This window comes from Cervus elaphus, chromosome 12 (genome assembly GCF_910594005.1).
Source record: "Cervus elaphus chromosome 12, mCerEla1.1, whole genome shotgun sequence".
NCBI classification, from domain to species: Eukaryota; Metazoa; Chordata; class Mammalia; order Artiodactyla; family Cervidae; genus Cervus; species Cervus elaphus.
This window is the reverse complement of record NC_057826.1, coordinates 63,585,357-63,602,437: the sequence shown is the minus strand read 5'-3', so window position 1 is coordinate 63,602,437 and position 17,081 is coordinate 63,585,357. Positions and strand designations below refer to the sequence as shown.

The 17,081-nt window shown below is 36.6% G+C and overlaps 1 protein-coding gene across 13 annotated transcripts in view; it reads left to right on the top strand.

Moving 5' to 3' along the window:
• Nucleotides 1–17,081, top strand: part of MGA (MAX dimerization protein MGA) — a 145,435-nt gene that overhangs the window by 119,279 nt on the left and 9,075 nt on the right. For 10 of the 13 annotated variants that reach the window (XM_043919164.1, XM_043919153.1, XM_043919154.1 and 7 more), the window contains 6 exons: nucleotides 2,054–2,351; nucleotides 3,624–4,250; nucleotides 7,883–8,173; nucleotides 8,359–9,869; nucleotides 13,107–13,237; nucleotides 16,055–16,106. In XM_043919164.1, coding sequence (XP_043775099.1) covers nucleotides 2,054–2,351; nucleotides 3,624–4,250; nucleotides 7,883–8,173; nucleotides 8,359–9,869; nucleotides 13,107–13,237; nucleotides 16,055–16,106 — 2,910 coding nt within the window. The remainder of the gene's footprint in view (nucleotides 1–2,053; nucleotides 2,352–3,623; nucleotides 4,251–7,882; nucleotides 8,174–8,358; nucleotides 9,870–13,106; nucleotides 13,238–16,054; nucleotides 16,107–17,081) is intronic. The other 3 variants (XM_043919160.1, XM_043919158.1, XM_043919162.1) reach the window with 2 other exon arrangements.

Below are 17,081 nucleotides of genomic sequence, written 5' to 3'. Positions count from 1 at the left end.
GAATTTTTGGCACATTTACAAACGGAAAGGTAGAGCCCTGTATTAGCTTATAGTTTTCTTTCTAGCCTTCCTAGAAAGTTGCCCTTAAGCTGTTCTACCTAGGCTATAGTGATATTTTGACAGTCAAGCAAGAATAGTAAGGGATTCAGTCTAGTTCTTGGGAGTATTATTAGCAGATAACTTTTAAAATAAAATGAAGTGAAATTAATTTTTAAGATAAGCAGTATATGTTTGAAAACTTGGGAGAAAATTTAAATTTAGGAAGATGTTATTCAAATACATAAATTTTAAAAAAATCAAGCCACAGTTTACATGTTTTATCTTTATTTGATTCATAGAGTTCTTGCCAGTCTAATCTTTGTTATAGGGCAAATATCTATATCCTTGCTATTTAGTACTTCAGGCAGATATATTAGTAAAATTACACTGGCATGTAAAAAACCTTTTTGAAGGAAAGTTCTGAGGTAAAATGTAGTCATAGGTCCAAAAGAGTTTCTCCTTTTGTTCAGTGACATTAAATGCACTTTTATATCAGAGTACCAAATGTGGGGTCGTGTCTGACATTACTGTTAATTTAAGGTTACTTGACTTTACTAGATCAACTGCTTCTCTGGGTTAAGGACTGTGTCACCATTATAACTGATCTACCTAATTAAAAACTTTCTATTGCAGTTACTATATAACTGCTTCTGTTGATATTTCTTAAACTCTTAATGACGAGAGTGTTTTCTCCTTGTTTCATTTACTGATTGATGCTTTGAGAACAGCAACTTACCTGATATTTTAGTGAGACTAGGGCCCCTTCAAATACAGTCATAGAAATTTTGTGTTCTCCTGTCTAGGACTCAGAATGCCCCCATAAAATATGAACCTGCATAGCAGTCAGGCCACTGTAAGGTATGCTTTGGGAAAGCTGCTGAATAGTCTTCAGAGCAAGTCCCAAAAGAGAAGACAGGAGTATCTGATCCAGACTCCACAGAGCCTGGAAAACTGTGTAGGAAAGTTTATTCCAGGATGGAAAGATCATATTCTTTGGCTCAAACTCGGGGCAAATATATACCTGATCTGTCTGGAAATAACAATTTTACCTAAGTAACAGAGTAATTTTGTGTCTTAGAAGAGGGAGTAGCTTGGTGTAGCTATTCTCCTTACTAGTTCTGTATTAATTTAGAGGGTAGGATTTTCTCTGCCTTATTCCACTTCCTCACCCCCTTTAAATGATGGAAAAGAGAGATGGAAAAAGATTTCTTCTATAGTCATTTAGCAATAAGACATAGAGAACTTAGGTAAGAAACTTGGGAAGTTTTGTTTTCTTTCTTTTTAAAATGATTCTCCTGTGTAAGATGGGCAGTCTGTCAACTCAGGCAATAGAGAAAAATCTTTACCTCATTCATTGATTCACTTTCTTCTGACAATTTAGTGGCAACTTAAAAAAAACTACAATAAATTTCAACTAGCATTTGAGTCCAGGTTTTGTGCAAAAGATGAAGACAATTGTCTTCAAAATTGACTTTTTTGAAAACTGGAAACTAAGGTGACTTTGTAGCTTAGGTATTTGTAACAGTGACTTTCTCATAACTTAAAGCAGACTTCCATATATTTTTCAAATATGAAGGACCCTTGTGAGAAAGCTTCATTATGCCTCTGGTCTCATCAGAGAGATTCTGTGGAACACAGTTACTCATTTTTATGCTGATGATTATTAATAGCTCAACCATAATTGCTTATTGACAAGTAGAACAATTGGATGATTCCTTAGATTTGACTGTGTCTTCCACAAATCTAGAATGCAGGTATGATGAGTTTCTAAGATTCTCTGTTTTTAAACTTCCAAAATGAAGGAGATGAGATTAGTTGAGAATATCAGATGGCAGCCTATTTTTTCATCTCCTAAATACTCAGATTATACCAAATGGGAAAAGTCCATTTCTTTTTCCCTTTAAATCTGAAAAATAGACTTTTAAAATCTTGTAAAAATGAAACCCTTGTCAAGGGAGATGAGTTAGCAAGAGAATTTTATCTTTACAGAATTTCTCTTTGCCACTTGTTTCAGGTTAATGGTAAGAGTTACCCGCAGGCTAAGTTGCTATTGGGACAGATGGGGGCATTGCATCCAGCCAATAGGCTAGCTGCTTATATCACAGGCAGGTTGCGACCCTCAGTCCTGGACCTCTCAACCCTCAGTACTGTCATCTCCAAGGTAGCATCCAATGCCAAGGTGGCTGCATCCAGGAAACCACGTACCCTGTTGCCTTCAACATCCAATTCCAAAATGGCATCATCTTCTGGCACTACAACAAATCGCCCTGGGAAGAATCTGAAGGCGTTTGTCCCAGCGAAAAGACCAATTGGTAAGTTGGACTGTTTATATGTTTTGGGAAGGGTTGTGACTTGGTGCTGGGCCAGTGGATACAGATATGGAGGTTGTAAAACTTAGAGAAATATAGAAATTGGCACTTTTTTTTCTTGATGTTTATCTTGCCTGAATTTAACTAATTTTTTAGTAACTCTTCTGATGACCTACAAAACTAAATAAATTGAATTATAGTTAGTTTTATAGTTATTTCCCAGACTTTTAGACTGGTTTTGTTAACGTGGAAAAGACTTAGCTTTTTAATTTTGTTTTGCAGAAGGGAATACATATTCCTAAGTACTTTCCCTAATTTACTATTTCTCCAATGAGGACTGGTGTTTTTGGTAACCAATCGTATGTATGTTCCTCGAATTTATGAAACCAAGGAGCTAGCAAAATCAAAATGCATTGAGTTGGTATAGACTTAGAGTAGAAGACTCTTGTAAAACATAATTCTGGGAACATTGCTTTATTATATTTATCCCTATTCTGTGAGTAAAAACCTAATTTATTTAACATCTCAGAGTCTAATAAATTGCCTCCTTGAAATCATTTGTGTTTTAGAATTGATAGTATATACAGTTGATTTTATTGGATTCCTCTTTTTGTTTTTTTCACATCTGTTTAGAAATGTTAAGTAAAAATGTTTGCTGTGTTTTTATTCCTCTTAATAGGAAATTGAAATCTCTGGCTAAATGCTGGAGTTGTGTGAAGATGGAGTATAGGCATTGCCTTAAAAAGAACTCTTTCTACCTCTTGTTAAAAAGGTAGCTTTAACTGGTGATTTAAAAAAAAAAAAAAAAAATTGTCTTATCCTGCCCTCTTCTGAAATGTCTTTTTGCATATTTCTAAAATGCAAAACTTCACTGTCTTGTAAAAGGACAGCAATAAAGAGGTAGAGGTGCTGTGACAGAAGGAAGTGGTGCAAACAAATTTTAAAATTAGAATTAGGAATACAACTTCCTTATTTTCTTCCTCTGTTTTAGATGATGAAGTTGCGTGCTGCTGTGCTATACAGTCTTTTTAGTGTTTTGGCAGTTTGACTGTATTGCATAACCAAAGGAATTTCAGAAGGAACATCCAATTTTATTCCCTTTAGTTGTTAGAATTTTGAAAGTTAGGTTTGGGTGGACAGGTATGTTTGACTACAGGTAGGTAATACCTGTAAGAAATAGACCCAGTGGTGCACAGTAAATGTTGATAAACACAATCACTACAAGGATGAAATATGAGAACTGAAGATTTTTGACCTGCAAATTTTTATTTGCAGCGGCTCGACCCTCTCCTGGTGGTGTGTTCACACAGTTTGTGATGAGTAAAGTTGGAGCCCTGCAGCAGAAGATCCCTGGAGTTAGCACACCCCAACCCCTAACAGGGCCACAGAAGTTCAGTATCAGACCTTCTCCAGTAATGGTCGTCACACCTGTGGTTTCTTCTGAGCCAGTTCAGGTGTGCAGCTCTGTGACTGCTGCTGTCACTACCACCACCCCTCAAGTGTTTTTAGAAAGTGTTCCTGCTGTGATACCTACGACTGCTCTATCTGACGTGGGAACTAAAGAAACTACTTATTCTTCTGGTGCCACCACTGCAGGGGTTGTTGAGGTCACTGAAACTAATACCAGCACCCTTGTAACACCTACCCAGTCTACAGCCACTTTGAACCTTATCAAAACGACTGGGATAACTACCCCTGTGGCTTCAGTTGCTTTTCCTAAGTCTTTGGTAGCATCTCCTCCAACCATAACTCTTCCTGTTGCTTCCACTGCCTCCACCTCCATAGTCGTGGTGACCACAGCTGCATCTTCTTCCATGGTGACCACACCAACTTCATCTCTGAGCTCTGTTCCCATTATACTCTCGGGAATTGATGGGAGTCCACCAGTGAGCCAGAGACCAGGTAAGGCCTAGATGTTACAAGCTGGTTTACTTTATAGCTGGTTATATAACTTTGTGGTTCTGATAGAATTATAGGTATATATATCAAGTGTTTCTGCTATAACAGAAAAAAAAAACTTTACATTCTGCAAAACTGAACACTAAAACTAATGGACATCATGGTAAATACAGGGTTAGGACAATCAGTGAACATCTGTGCAATTTTGTAACCAGTGAGTGAGTGAAAGTGACTCAGTCATGTCTGACTGTTAGTGACCCCATGGACTCTAGCCTGCCAGGTTCCTCTGTCCATGGAATTCTCTAGGCAAAAATACTGGAGTGAGTAGCTATTTCTTCCTCCAGGGTATCTTCCCAACCCAGGTATTGAACCCAGGTCTCCTGCGTTGAAGGCAGATTCTTTACAGTGAGCCACCAGGGAAGCCCCAGAATGCTAATAAAACCTGTTACCTTCCAGATAAACAGCCTTAACAGATGGTTTAGTGGGGCTAGAGATTTTCTCAGGAAATTAAAAATATTCAAAAGCATTAGAATGGAAATGCTACATATGGGAGTGGAAGTCTGAGCCAGTAGAGCAGCCATTAAAGTGGGTGCAGGAGGAAGTGCAGCTCTTGTGTGTTGAGAGCTAAGGGCTCACATCTCTGAGGGAACCAAATGTAGGTGTGCCCTGTTTTGGGAGTGGGAGGGCTGCTGCTTTATATTTAAAAAGGACAGATCAGTGGGCTTCTGCTTATGTTGCAACCAAGCTGAGGGCCTTTTCTCTCCTTGCTTAAGATTAAAATTCTAGGTCCTCTTGCCTAGTAAAAATCATTTGTGAATCAGCCCAACTCCTATATTACTATTGACATTCTCTTAATTGAAATAGAAATAAGGAAGCATATTTCTTTGTTTAGGACTCTGATATTTTATATGTAAACTTTTTAGTTAAAATTAAATTTTTTCTCTTGTTGGCTTAGTTTAAGTGAATTTGAAATAGAAATAGTTCACACTTTGGTCACTTTTATATCCTAATTCAACCAGCTAAAGTAAGTTGTTACCTTAGTAGACTCAAAGAAGAATTAGTATGGAAAGGAGTGTGAGAGATGAGGCTTTGCAGGATATAGTGTGTGTGTTAGTTGCTTAGTTGTGGCCAACTCTTTGCGACCCTATGGACTGAGAGGCTCCTCTGTCCATGGACTTCTCCAGGCAAGTGTACTAGAGTGGGTTGCCATTCCCTTGTCCAGAGGATCTTCCTGACCCAGGGATTGAAGCCGGGTCTTCTGCATTGCAGGTAGATTCTTTACCATCTGAGCCACCAGGGAAGCCCCTACAGGATATAAGGGGGAATAAAATAACTGACAACAGTTCTGTCTTGGTTATTGATAGTTTTCCTACTAAATATTTTTGTCTTCAGGGGCATAGTTTAAATCCCTGTAGATATTTTAGGAAAGAAGGGATGTGTAAATTGAAGTGCTGTTGAAAGGAAAAGTGGATGACTGTCAATTTTGTTGTCTTTTGTTACTTCCTATCAACACACATACCAAAAAATGGCTAATATTATTTCAAAAGTAAGATTGTTGTTGATGAAGCCTTTTTGATTTTCTTTTGAAACTCATAGTTCACATCTTGTCATATTTTAACTGGTCACGTCTTCTAAATCATGTATTCTAACCTTTCTTTATATTGTTAATTATGTCATGAAACTGTGAAGTTGTTTACCTTTTGTAGTTCATTTTCTTTCAGATTTCAGTCACTCAGAACATATGTTCAGGTATTTTGCTCTGATTCCCATTTATATTCTTATATAATTGATTTACTATTTTTATTTAAATCAAGCCATTTGTTCACTTAAATATACTTTTAAAAGGAGCAGTATTACTGTAATTGGAAACCAACATTATTTACCAGAATGGAGGGTAGTCTCTTAAATAAATAAACTGAGCCAATAATAATAAAAAGTATCAAATACTAGCCAGCTCCTGTGTGTTTTTAACATGTGACCTGCTCTCTGTTAATGAAGGAAGTTAGAAAATACTGGCATAATCTTTTTTAATTTTAATATTAAAGACATAATATCAGAGACATAATTTCTTCTGTATTTAATCAAAAGATTAAAATTCTGACAGTATAATATGATGTTATTCTATATGACATACCACCTAAAAGTATCTTCTGTAATATTACTTGAGGAAATGCTAGTTGCATATTTTCTTATCTGCTCTTCTATAAATGGAGCTGACTCACATCACTGCCAACTTCTAAGGAAGTATGTGATTTTGTTACAGGTTCCTAAAGTGGATCCCAGCTCGGGGATTTAGACCTCTGACTTTGATTTGACTTTCCATCCTTTGTCTTTCCCTTCTTCCCCTCATACAGTGCAATAAGTAATCACTTACTTAGTGTGTATGTTAAAGGCTGCTTTGGGAGTAATTTGGTTTTGAATCATTCTGTAAAACAATTTGAATAGAAATTTTCAAGAAATTAAGAATGCTTTAACATGTTTCTTAATCACATAAGATAGACGATTTTTTTTGTTTCTTTAAAAAGTTGCACACTTTTTTTTATCAGTTTGGTCTTGTGTTATTTCTTTTTCAAAAGTAATCTTGTATCTTCTATAGTAATTTGTCATGTAAATGTTAAGGAGTGTCACTTTCTTTTAGAAATTTGATACCTTTTTTGGGCAAAGTGCATATTACATATTAAAATCTTTGTTTTGTTTGGCTTGTTAATTTTTCTGTTTAGTGACAAACTGATGAAAATTTTTATTTAAAAATGTCAAAAAAAGAATAATTGAAAATAATAATATTAAAGAAGTTCAGTAATTTGAATGGTAATATTAGATCACTTTCATTTATGCTTACTATTATCGTTATTCCTACTTGTTTATTCCTGTGACCAAAAACACATACTGTTTTTTCCCATATCCTTGGTGTTTTCTTCCAGACATTGAAGTGCATCTTTCGGCACTATTAATGTTTTGAAATCTCTTAATTTGCATCTTCTGCATTAAATTTCTGCCTTTTCTATTTCAAATCTATGTTTTGCCTCTTCTTAACCAGGCTTTATTTCCCTGCTTCTTTGATGTCTCTTAATTTCAGTCCATTTGGGGGGATATGTGTGTTTTTTCCTTCTGAAAAATAATTTTCACAAATCTGTATGCTTTGCTTATTCATCAATGAACTTCAAAGGTCAAGAGGTTTTTTGGTACCTTGTGATTTTTAGTCTTTGACTTTGTCTTCCTTGAGTAAGACCTGTTAAACTAAGTCATAGCCTGTTAAGTGTTTGACAGCCTGAATTTTTAAGTTGAACAGAACATTTAGTTGAACTTTAATGAGATCCAGGTTTAGAGGCCTGCCCATGTTCTTTCATTAGGCAGAAGTATTATCTCTTTAAATGCACCTCTTGACAGTTGATACTTTCTTTTTTTACCTGTCTAAATGTAAGGCCCTGTAAAGTCTGGTTAATACTTAAGTTTAAAGGAAATTGTTCTCAGCCATAAGTCCTGTAAGTCATATATCATGGACATACAGAATTTTGCCAGCTCTGTAATTTAAACTTGTACTTATTTGTAACATGGTTAGATTCTTTGTCATAATTATTTTTTCCCAAGTATTAAAGGGAAATTCTGATACTATGTTTCCATTTCCTGTTTTTTAGAAAATGCCCCTCAGATTCCAGTGGCTCCTCCACAGGTTTCTCCTAACACAGTGAAACGTGCTGGACCTCGATTGTTGTTGATTCCAGTGCAGCAGGGTTCTCCTACTCTTAGACCTGTCCCAAACACACAACTTCAGGGACATCGGATGGTCTTGCAGCCTGTTAGGAGTCCAAGTGGAATGAACTTATTCAGGCACCCTAATGGGCAGATTGTCCAGCTTCTCCCTTTGCATCAGCTTCGAGGATCTAATAACCAGCCCAACTTACAGCCTGTCATGTTTCGGAACCCAGGTATAAAGTTAGAGATATTTTTGATAAGTTTCTCTTTTCTTGAATCATTTGGTCATGTGGTATATTAATATACCAGGATTGGTCTTACCAGTCTCTTGAAATCACCTGTTAGGAAAAAAATATGTACTTTGAAAGTCTTTGATGTGGGCAATGGTGATTTAAAATGCTTTTTTTCCCCTCACCAGGGTCTGTGATGGGAATCCGTTTACCCACTCCTTCCAAACCTTCAGAGACTCCACCTTCTTCGGCTTCGCCTTCTGCTTTCTCCGTTGTGAATCCTGTAATTCAGGCTGTTGGATCTTCTCCAGCAATGAATGTTATCACTCAGGCACCATCCTTGCTTTCTTCTGGAACTAATTTTGTGTCTCAGTCTGGTACATTGACTCTGAGGATTTCCCCTCCTGAACCACAAAGTTTCACAAGTAAAACAGCCTCTGAAACCAAACTGACCTATAGTTCAGGAGGGCAGCCTGTTGGTACAGCCAGTCTTATTCCTCTCCAGTCTGGTAGTTTTGCCTTGTTGCAGCTCCCAGGACAAAAGCCTGTTCCCAGCTCCATTCTTCAACATGTTGCTTCACTTCAGATGAAAAAAGAATCTCAGAATGCAGACCAGAAAGATGAAACAAGCTTTTTAAAAAGAGAGCAAGAAACTAAGAAAGTTCTGCAGTCAGGAGGAGAAGCTGTAGAGCCTGAGACTAATATAATAAAACAAAACTCAGGAGCTGCTGTCTCAGAAGAAACTTTGAATGATTCCTTGGAAGATGGGGGTGATCATTTGGATGAAGAATCCCTTCTAGAAGAAGGGCCTGCAGCTGTTAAACCTTCTGAGCATGTCTATAGCACTGGCTCACACGCAGGTGAAGACTATAAAGATGTTGAGGAAGAATATGGGGTTAGGAACCGTAACAGTTCCAAAGAAAAACTGACTGTTCTAGAAGTTAAGACCATTTCTGGAAGAGCCAGTAACATGACAGTCCAAAGTGTGAATAATGTGCAACTTAAAAAACTTGGTGATGTGAAAGTGGAACAGCAGAAAGGCTTAGACAATCCAGAGGAAAAATCAAATGAATTTCCAATTATCTCTAAAGAAGAAAGCAAAGTTGAATTTTCAGGCAGTAGAGTTGTGGAGCAGCAATCTAATCCAAAGCCAGAGGCCAAGGAGAAGGGATGTGGAGAGCCTCTGGAGAAGGACAGCATTAGGGAGAGGTGGAGAAAACACCTAAAGGGCCCTTTGGCCCAGAAATATGTTAGAACTTCACAAGAAGGCAAGAACAAGACAAACGAGCAGTTAATTAAAGAAACAAAAACTTGTAAGGAAAATTCAGATGTGTTTCAACAAGAACACAGTATCTCTGATTTACTTGGAAAAAGTGGAACTACTGAGAATGCCAGAATTGTAAAAACTGAATGTGATTCTTGGAGTAGCATTTCTAGTCCTACAACCTTCTCCATTGTCCCCAGGAGAGCTGCCAAAGGGAGCAGAGGGGACGGACATTTTCAAGGTCACTTACTGCTCTCAGGAGAACAGATAAAACCAAAGCAAGAGAAGACGGGTGGGAGAAGCAGTACTGACTTCACTGTCTTGGAGTTGGAAGAGGATGATGAAGATGAGAATGAGAAAACCGATGATTCTATTGATGAGATTGTGGATGTTGTTTCTGACTACCAGAGTGAGGAGGTTGATGATATAGAAAAGGTGGTGAGCCCATTTTTGTTGTGACTGAAACCTCAAGAATTTAAATGATTCATTAGAGACAATAGTTTTTCCAGAAGATAACTAAGACCTGATACATTCAGTTGGATGCCTAGGTTTAAATCATGGTTAAATGACTTTGTAGTTTTTAGGCTGTGTCAGTCAGGTAACATTTATTGAGCTTATATTGTGTTTTGAGACTTGTCTGATATTATACAGGAAGGCTGGTTTAAGCCTTGGGGGAATAGATGCTTTGAGAGTCCCTATCAAATTAGGTTTTGTTTTTGTTTTTTTTTTTTAAATCCTGAAATCACTATTCCCATTTGATCTCAGGTGTTTTTTTTTCCACATTTTTTATGCAAAGTTGTTCTAGCTTATCTGGTAGATATATATAAGAAACAGGGAATGGGTGGCCTTAGAACTGGAAGATAATTTGTCTATCAGCATTTGTAGAGATGTTTTTTGTTTTGGAGAGAAATGAAAAACATCATTTAATATTTTATTATCACCCTGCCTAAAGTTGCTTTCTAACCATGTCCTAAAATTGAATAATTAGTGTCTAGAATTTATATTCTAACCTCTGGTCATCTTCCTTTGTAATTTGACCTTTATAATTTATTTTTATTTTTTTATTTTGCTGAAGCCATTTTTATAGACTTCTGTGTAGAGTTGTATTTGCTGAACTAAGTAATTGAGCATCAGTATGATATAGGGCAGGAGTTGGGCAAACTTTTTTGTAAAGGGCCAGTTTGTAGATATTTTAGACTCTGCAGGCTAGGTGACTTGCTTTTGCAGCTACTCAGTTGCTGCTGTGGAGGGAAAGCAGCCATAAACAGTAGTAAGTGAATGAGTGTGGCTGTGTTCCAGCAAAAACCTCAGTTATAGAAACAAATGGGAGCCTGTGGTGTGCTGTCCCCTTCCCCTGGTGTAAAAACATAAGGAGGTTATAGCCATCTGCCTGTGGGGTATCCCTCTGTTCAGGAGCAGATAATACGGCCCTTTGCAATGATTGTCTCGCATGGCAGTTTTAGAATCTCACTCCTTTTGAGATTCATTTGTTCTTTGTGTTACCTGGTCCTCCTCTGTTAATGCCTAACTGTCTTAGGCAGATAAAACATAGCAAAAAGGTTTACATTTAAAACTAAAATGTCTACGTATTGAAATGTTTCTGTGTCGTTATTTCTGAACCTCACCTGTCTCATTTGTAAATGAGATGGATAATTCTATATGCATTTGCCTCGCGTTCTATCTATAACCTCATCTTTTTGAGGACTTAGATCTGTAGGTTATTTAGGAGTTAGATTGCCAATCTTGTTGCACTTTTTGCAGTCTCATAAGTCAGCCTAGGTAAGCATCAGACCAAAAACAGTCCAGCTTTATTTTAATTAAAATTTTTTTCTATTATGGTTTGTTACAGGATATTGAATATAGTTCCATGTACCATACAGTAGGATTTTATTGTTTATCCATTCTATATATAATAGTTTGCATCCAGTCCATCCCTTACTCACCACTCCTCCCCCTTGGCAACCACAGGTCAAAAACAGTCCTGCTTTAAAGTCAGTGAAAACTATTGCTCAGTAGAACTGACTTAATGGAACCTTTAGAGTGTCTTAGTCATACAGAGTAGCATTGCTTGAACTTCCAAATGGGAAATCTGACAGGTACACTGGCCATTTTAAAGTAAGGGCGTTCAAATTTAAATTCTACATTGTATTTATGTATATGTTGACACCTATGATAGCTTTATGCCTGTATTAAGCATTATATTGGAATAGTGTAAGGAAAGTTGTGAGTAGCCTTTTTAATTTAAATCTTCCCTGATTAAGTTAATTGGATATTATTTACAAAGCCTCCAATTAAAGCCATGTAATACATATTCTTCAGTTTAAATATTATAAAGCATCTGCCTACATTAGCATTCAAACTTTTGGGGTTCTGTTGGTTTAGATTCCCAAAGTTAATTTTAATATGCATTGATTAATACACAATATTTAGGTGATGATTAAATTGGGGATCATAAATGATGTCATTTATGTCTGTTAACCATAGGGAGCCTGTAATTTGGGAGTAAGTAATTTTTCCGGTGAGATTAAAATAGAACTAATAAAGTGATAGGGATGCTTCATTTTGAGTTGTGCTTCTTTGGTACAGTACAGTTATAGATGACATATACTCTGTTTAGTTTCTGGCATAATAAATACTATTTTTAAAGGTGGACTTAGAAATTCTATCCGCATAGCCCATAATCCATATAGTTTGTGTGCATGCTAAGTTACTTCAGTTGTATCTGATTCTTAGTGACCCTATGGACCATAGCCCACCAGGCTCCTCTGTCCATGGGATTTTCCAGGCAAGAATACTGGAGTGGGTTGCCGTCCCCTCCTCCAGGGGATCTTCCCGACCCAGGGATTGAACCCATATCTCTTACATCTCCTGCATTGGCAGACAGGTTCTTTATCAGTAGTGCCACCTGAGAAGCCTCTCATATAGTCCTCTGTTGTGAGTTTCTTTGGTAGGTGCTCAATAAATGCTTACCGATTGACTCCTCTTTTGGTATAATAAGCAGTACAGCAAGCCTGGGCTTCTTTTGGTATCTGAAATTCTTCAAAAGCTCTCATTCTGTGGGATTGAGATACTTAGAAGATTGGGCTATATTCTGTTTCCATATCTACCTTGAATGTGTTTTTGTGGGTGTTTAATATGGGGTTAACCATGAAGCACTTTTTTTTTTTTTTTCATGAAGCACTTTTACACTAGAACTTGAGTTTTTCTGCTTTCTACCTTCTCCCTCACCATGTTTTATTTGATTGCTATTTAATCTTTAGATTTATGCAGCTTTAATATATCTGTACTTGAATTTGTCCACTTGCAGTAATATTGAAGCATCAACACAGCCCTTTGGAGACTCTTGTCTCTTTAGTCTAATCATGTCTGATGTTGGGTTGTCAAAAAAGTTTGTTCAGATTTTTCTATACCATCTTGTGAAGAAACCTGAATGAACTTTTTTGGCCAACTCAGTATATCTGTGACTTATAATGTAGTTCTTAGTTGTTAGCCCTAACCATATGCTGTCTATATGACTTATTTCCATTTTAAGATTAACAGGTTTAAGGTTAGCAGTACTCATGGTTTAAGATCAATGTTTGGCACTGGTTGGCTTTATAAGGGAAACAGTTGAAAATTTTAGTTGTGCTTGCTTCCCAATGCTTTATTTACTGTTGGACTGCTGTATTTCAGAATAACTGTATAGAATACATTGAGGATGATGAAGAACAAGTGGATATTGAGACTGTAGAAGAGCTCCCTGAGGAAATTAATGTCGCCCACATGAAGAGCACAACTGTCCATACAGAGATTTTGAAACAGCCGTAAGTCTTATTTTTCTTTGGATTGTTGTTTTTTGTTGTAGTTTTGTGACCATAAGCAAAACTGAATGTTCTAGTCAAGAGTTCTGGGTAACTGACATAGTTCCTTTATTTCTCTAGCTTTTTTTCTTATTAGTAGATGAGGAAAGGAGCTGAAATTCAGAGGTAATTAACTTCCTTGTTATTGCTAGGAAACAGTATATAAATGTGAATAACATGCTTTCTGAGCCTGATACATTGGCATTAAAATACTAATTTTGCTAGTTTGTAGCTATTTAACCTTGGGCAAGTGTGTAATCTCTCTGAATCTTAGATTCTTTACCTATGAAATGAGGAAAATGTCCTTTTTAAAGGGATTAAATCAGATAATATATGAAATAACTAGCATAACTGATACAGTGGACTACTCAATAAAGTTCTGGTTGTAAATTCTAAATTTGGTTACTTTGCTAGTTGAACAGGTGAGGTATGGTTAGAAACATTTTCCTGCCTGTTCAGCTGATGAAATGAAAATACAGAGAGAATGATAAGATGACTTAGGAAAAAATGTTATGCTTTAGTAAACCTTATATTGATTAGGAATTGGGCTATGAGAGAAAGAAGGTAAGAGTTCTTTTGTGCCAGACATTGTGCTTTTCAAGCTATTGTATCATCAGCTACCTAAAGTAGCAATGAGTTGAGAAAGAGTAATTATTCATTCCTACTGGGAAAGTCGAAGGTAGGGATATGGTGGTATTTTTCTTCACTTCAGGGCTATTTGGAGGGTCCTTCAATTACCTGGACTTCCCAGTTAGCGCTAGTGGTAAAGAACCTGCCTGCCAGTGCAAGCGACACAGGTTCCATCCCTGGGGTGGAAAGATCTCCTGGAGTAAGAAATTGCACCCCACTCCAGTATTCTTGCCTGGAGAAAACCATGGCTAGAGGAGCCTGGCAGGCCACAGCCCATGGGGTTGCAAAGAGTTGAACATGACTGAGAGCACACACAAACACCTCAGTTGCCTGCTGGTTATGATTGGAAGAATTTAAATCTCTTAAAAACTTAATTAGACTTAAGTTCAGTAATATTGCAGGATGTAAGTTCAATATGCTAAAATTGAGTTCTAAAACAATAGCAACAAACAAAATATAATTAAAAATACAAAAAAGCTGTTTGGGATTTTTGATAGAAGTTGTGTGAGACTTTTATAAAATGTTATTGAAAGACATTGAAAAAAATTGAAAAAAAAAACAAAAACATTGACGAAGATTTCAGTAAACAGATTCCATCTTTATGGACTGGAATAATAAAGGACCAAGAATAATCAACACTTAAAGAGCACAAACTGTAAAGGAACAAGTTGTTAAAAATTTGTCAGTAAAAAGGCGATTTCAGACTGTAAGGAAAATATTTGCAATGTGTGTTAGAGGATTAGTATCAAGGATATAAAATAATTCTTACAAGTCAGTAAGAAAACGGTGATCCATGGGCTTCCCTGGTGGTAAAAAAATCTGCCTGCCAATGCTGGCAACATGGGTTTGATTCCTAATCCAGGAAGATCCCACATGCCTCGGAGGAGCTAAGCCTGGGGGCTACTACCATCAAGCCTGTGCTCTAGAGTGCGGGAGGTACAACTGCTGAGCCCATGTACTGCAAGTATTGGAGCCCATGCCCTAGAGCCTGTGTGGAGCCTAGAGCTTCACAACAAGAGAAGCCACTGCAATGAGAAGCCTGCACACCACACAACTAGAGTAGCCCCTGCTCACTGCAACTAGAGAAAAGCCTGTGCAGCAATGAAGACCCAGCACAGCCGAAAATAAATAAATAAAATTAAGTAAATTTTAAAGAGATAGGAAAGAACAGTATGATCCAGTAGAAAAATAAGTAATGGATATCGTGGGCAAATCACAGAAGAGGAAACCTGGACTGCCAATAAACATACATAAATTTGTTCCCCCCTCACAAGTAATTAGGGAAATGCAGATTAAACCACAATGACTTTACGAAATTATACCCATAAGTTTGGATGAATTGAGATTTCTGAAGTATTGTTGTCTAGTTGTGGAACAATGGGAACATACTATAGGTGGGGTAGGAGTATGAGTTGTTACTACCTCTTTGGGTAGCAGTGTGATGTGACTACAGTTGAAGATGTGCATGCATTTCTTCCATCCATCAGTTCCACTCCTAGATATAGATCCTAGAAGGGTTCACACACATGTACGAGGGGTCATGTGTGGGGTTGTCCATTCAGCATTTGCCATTGTGAAAATTTGGATGCAACGTAAATAACTACTAACATACTAAAAAAATAAAATTTAGTCACACTTCGGAATACTATATAGCAGTTAAAATGATCAAACTACAAGTATTAACATATCTCATGTAATGTTGAATGAAACAAATCAGTTGAAGAAAGATACACATTACATACAAGCTTAAATTCTACATAATATTTTCTTTTTAAAGATGAATCAGTACATTCCTAGTAAAACTACATGAGAAGGAAGGAAGGCGATGAATGTGCCCATATTTTGGAGATATTTTATTTCTTAGGCTGAATGACAGATACCTGGATGTTGATTATGTATTTTGTTTGTACAGTTTTATATGTTTGAAATGTTTCACAATTGAAAAACGTAATTTGCAGTTTTAGGGTTTTTTTGGAGACTTTGAGAAAAAAGGGTATTGTTGAATAAATCATATTGCCACAAATGGGAATATGGGAAAAGAAGCCAGTCACAGTTTAGACAATTAGGGATGGTTTGGCTTTATATAGATTTGAAATAGGTCTTAGATTATTGAATTTCAATAAGACTTTGGAAAATACTGTCTTTATTTAGGTGCCGTACGCCTGTCTCTGCAGATGAAAAAGCTACTGAAAGGAGTCGAAAGGTATTTACAGTATATTTAATGATAATTGCTCATTTAATAAAATTGATAACATTTGTCCTTACAGGTAAAACAACATTAGTTATATTAATTATGACTTTTCAGGGCTGTTTTTACCAATGAGTTAATATAATCAGCTTTTTTGCCCCTTAATGAAATTATACTACTACTGTTTTTTTTTTTTTTTTTTCCTAATTCTCCCCGTCGCGCTCCCCCCCCCCCCCCACCTAGTTGATAGAATAATTTAGAGGCATTAAAATGGGCATGGGATTTGTGAAACTTGATTTGCTTATTTGAAAACTAATTGTATAATGTAATGATGTGATGTGAAATAGGCTAGCATTCTTTCTTATCTAGACTCCTGATTTTTCCAGTGACCTAAGAAATTGCTTGTTATCTGAAATAATGGCTGACAATTCAGGGAGCCATGAGATTATAAATTTTCTTTGATTTTCTTAATATATTGTGTAGGATATCATGGTACCATGATTAAGCAAGATTTTCTCTTTATCCTTACTAACACTGTGGAAGAATTAATTTCAATTTTGAAAAATGTAGAAGTACAAATTACAGATTTGGGAGGTTTATAAAAGAGGGAAGAAGAAATAAAGGATATGAGTACTGATACCCTCATTTTACAGAGACACTGTCTATTGTGGATGAAATGAGAAATGGAGATAGAATTATATTCTAGTTGCAAAGGGATCAATAGAAGAACTAAATGATTTATCTGTATTAGGAAGATGGGATGGTGAGATGCAAGAGAGTGGTGAACTGAATTCTTTTCTGCATAGCAGGAAGTAAATAGTTAAAAGTATCATTTTTAACTTAGGATATAGACTTAAGAGGCAGAAAAAGCAACTCAAAGAATAAAAGTGGTTGTTTCTAAGGATCCAGGTATAGGTGCAAGGCACAGTTGCTTTTCATTATAAGCTCTTTACATTTTTATATTTTAAACCCTGTATGCATCTACTACTT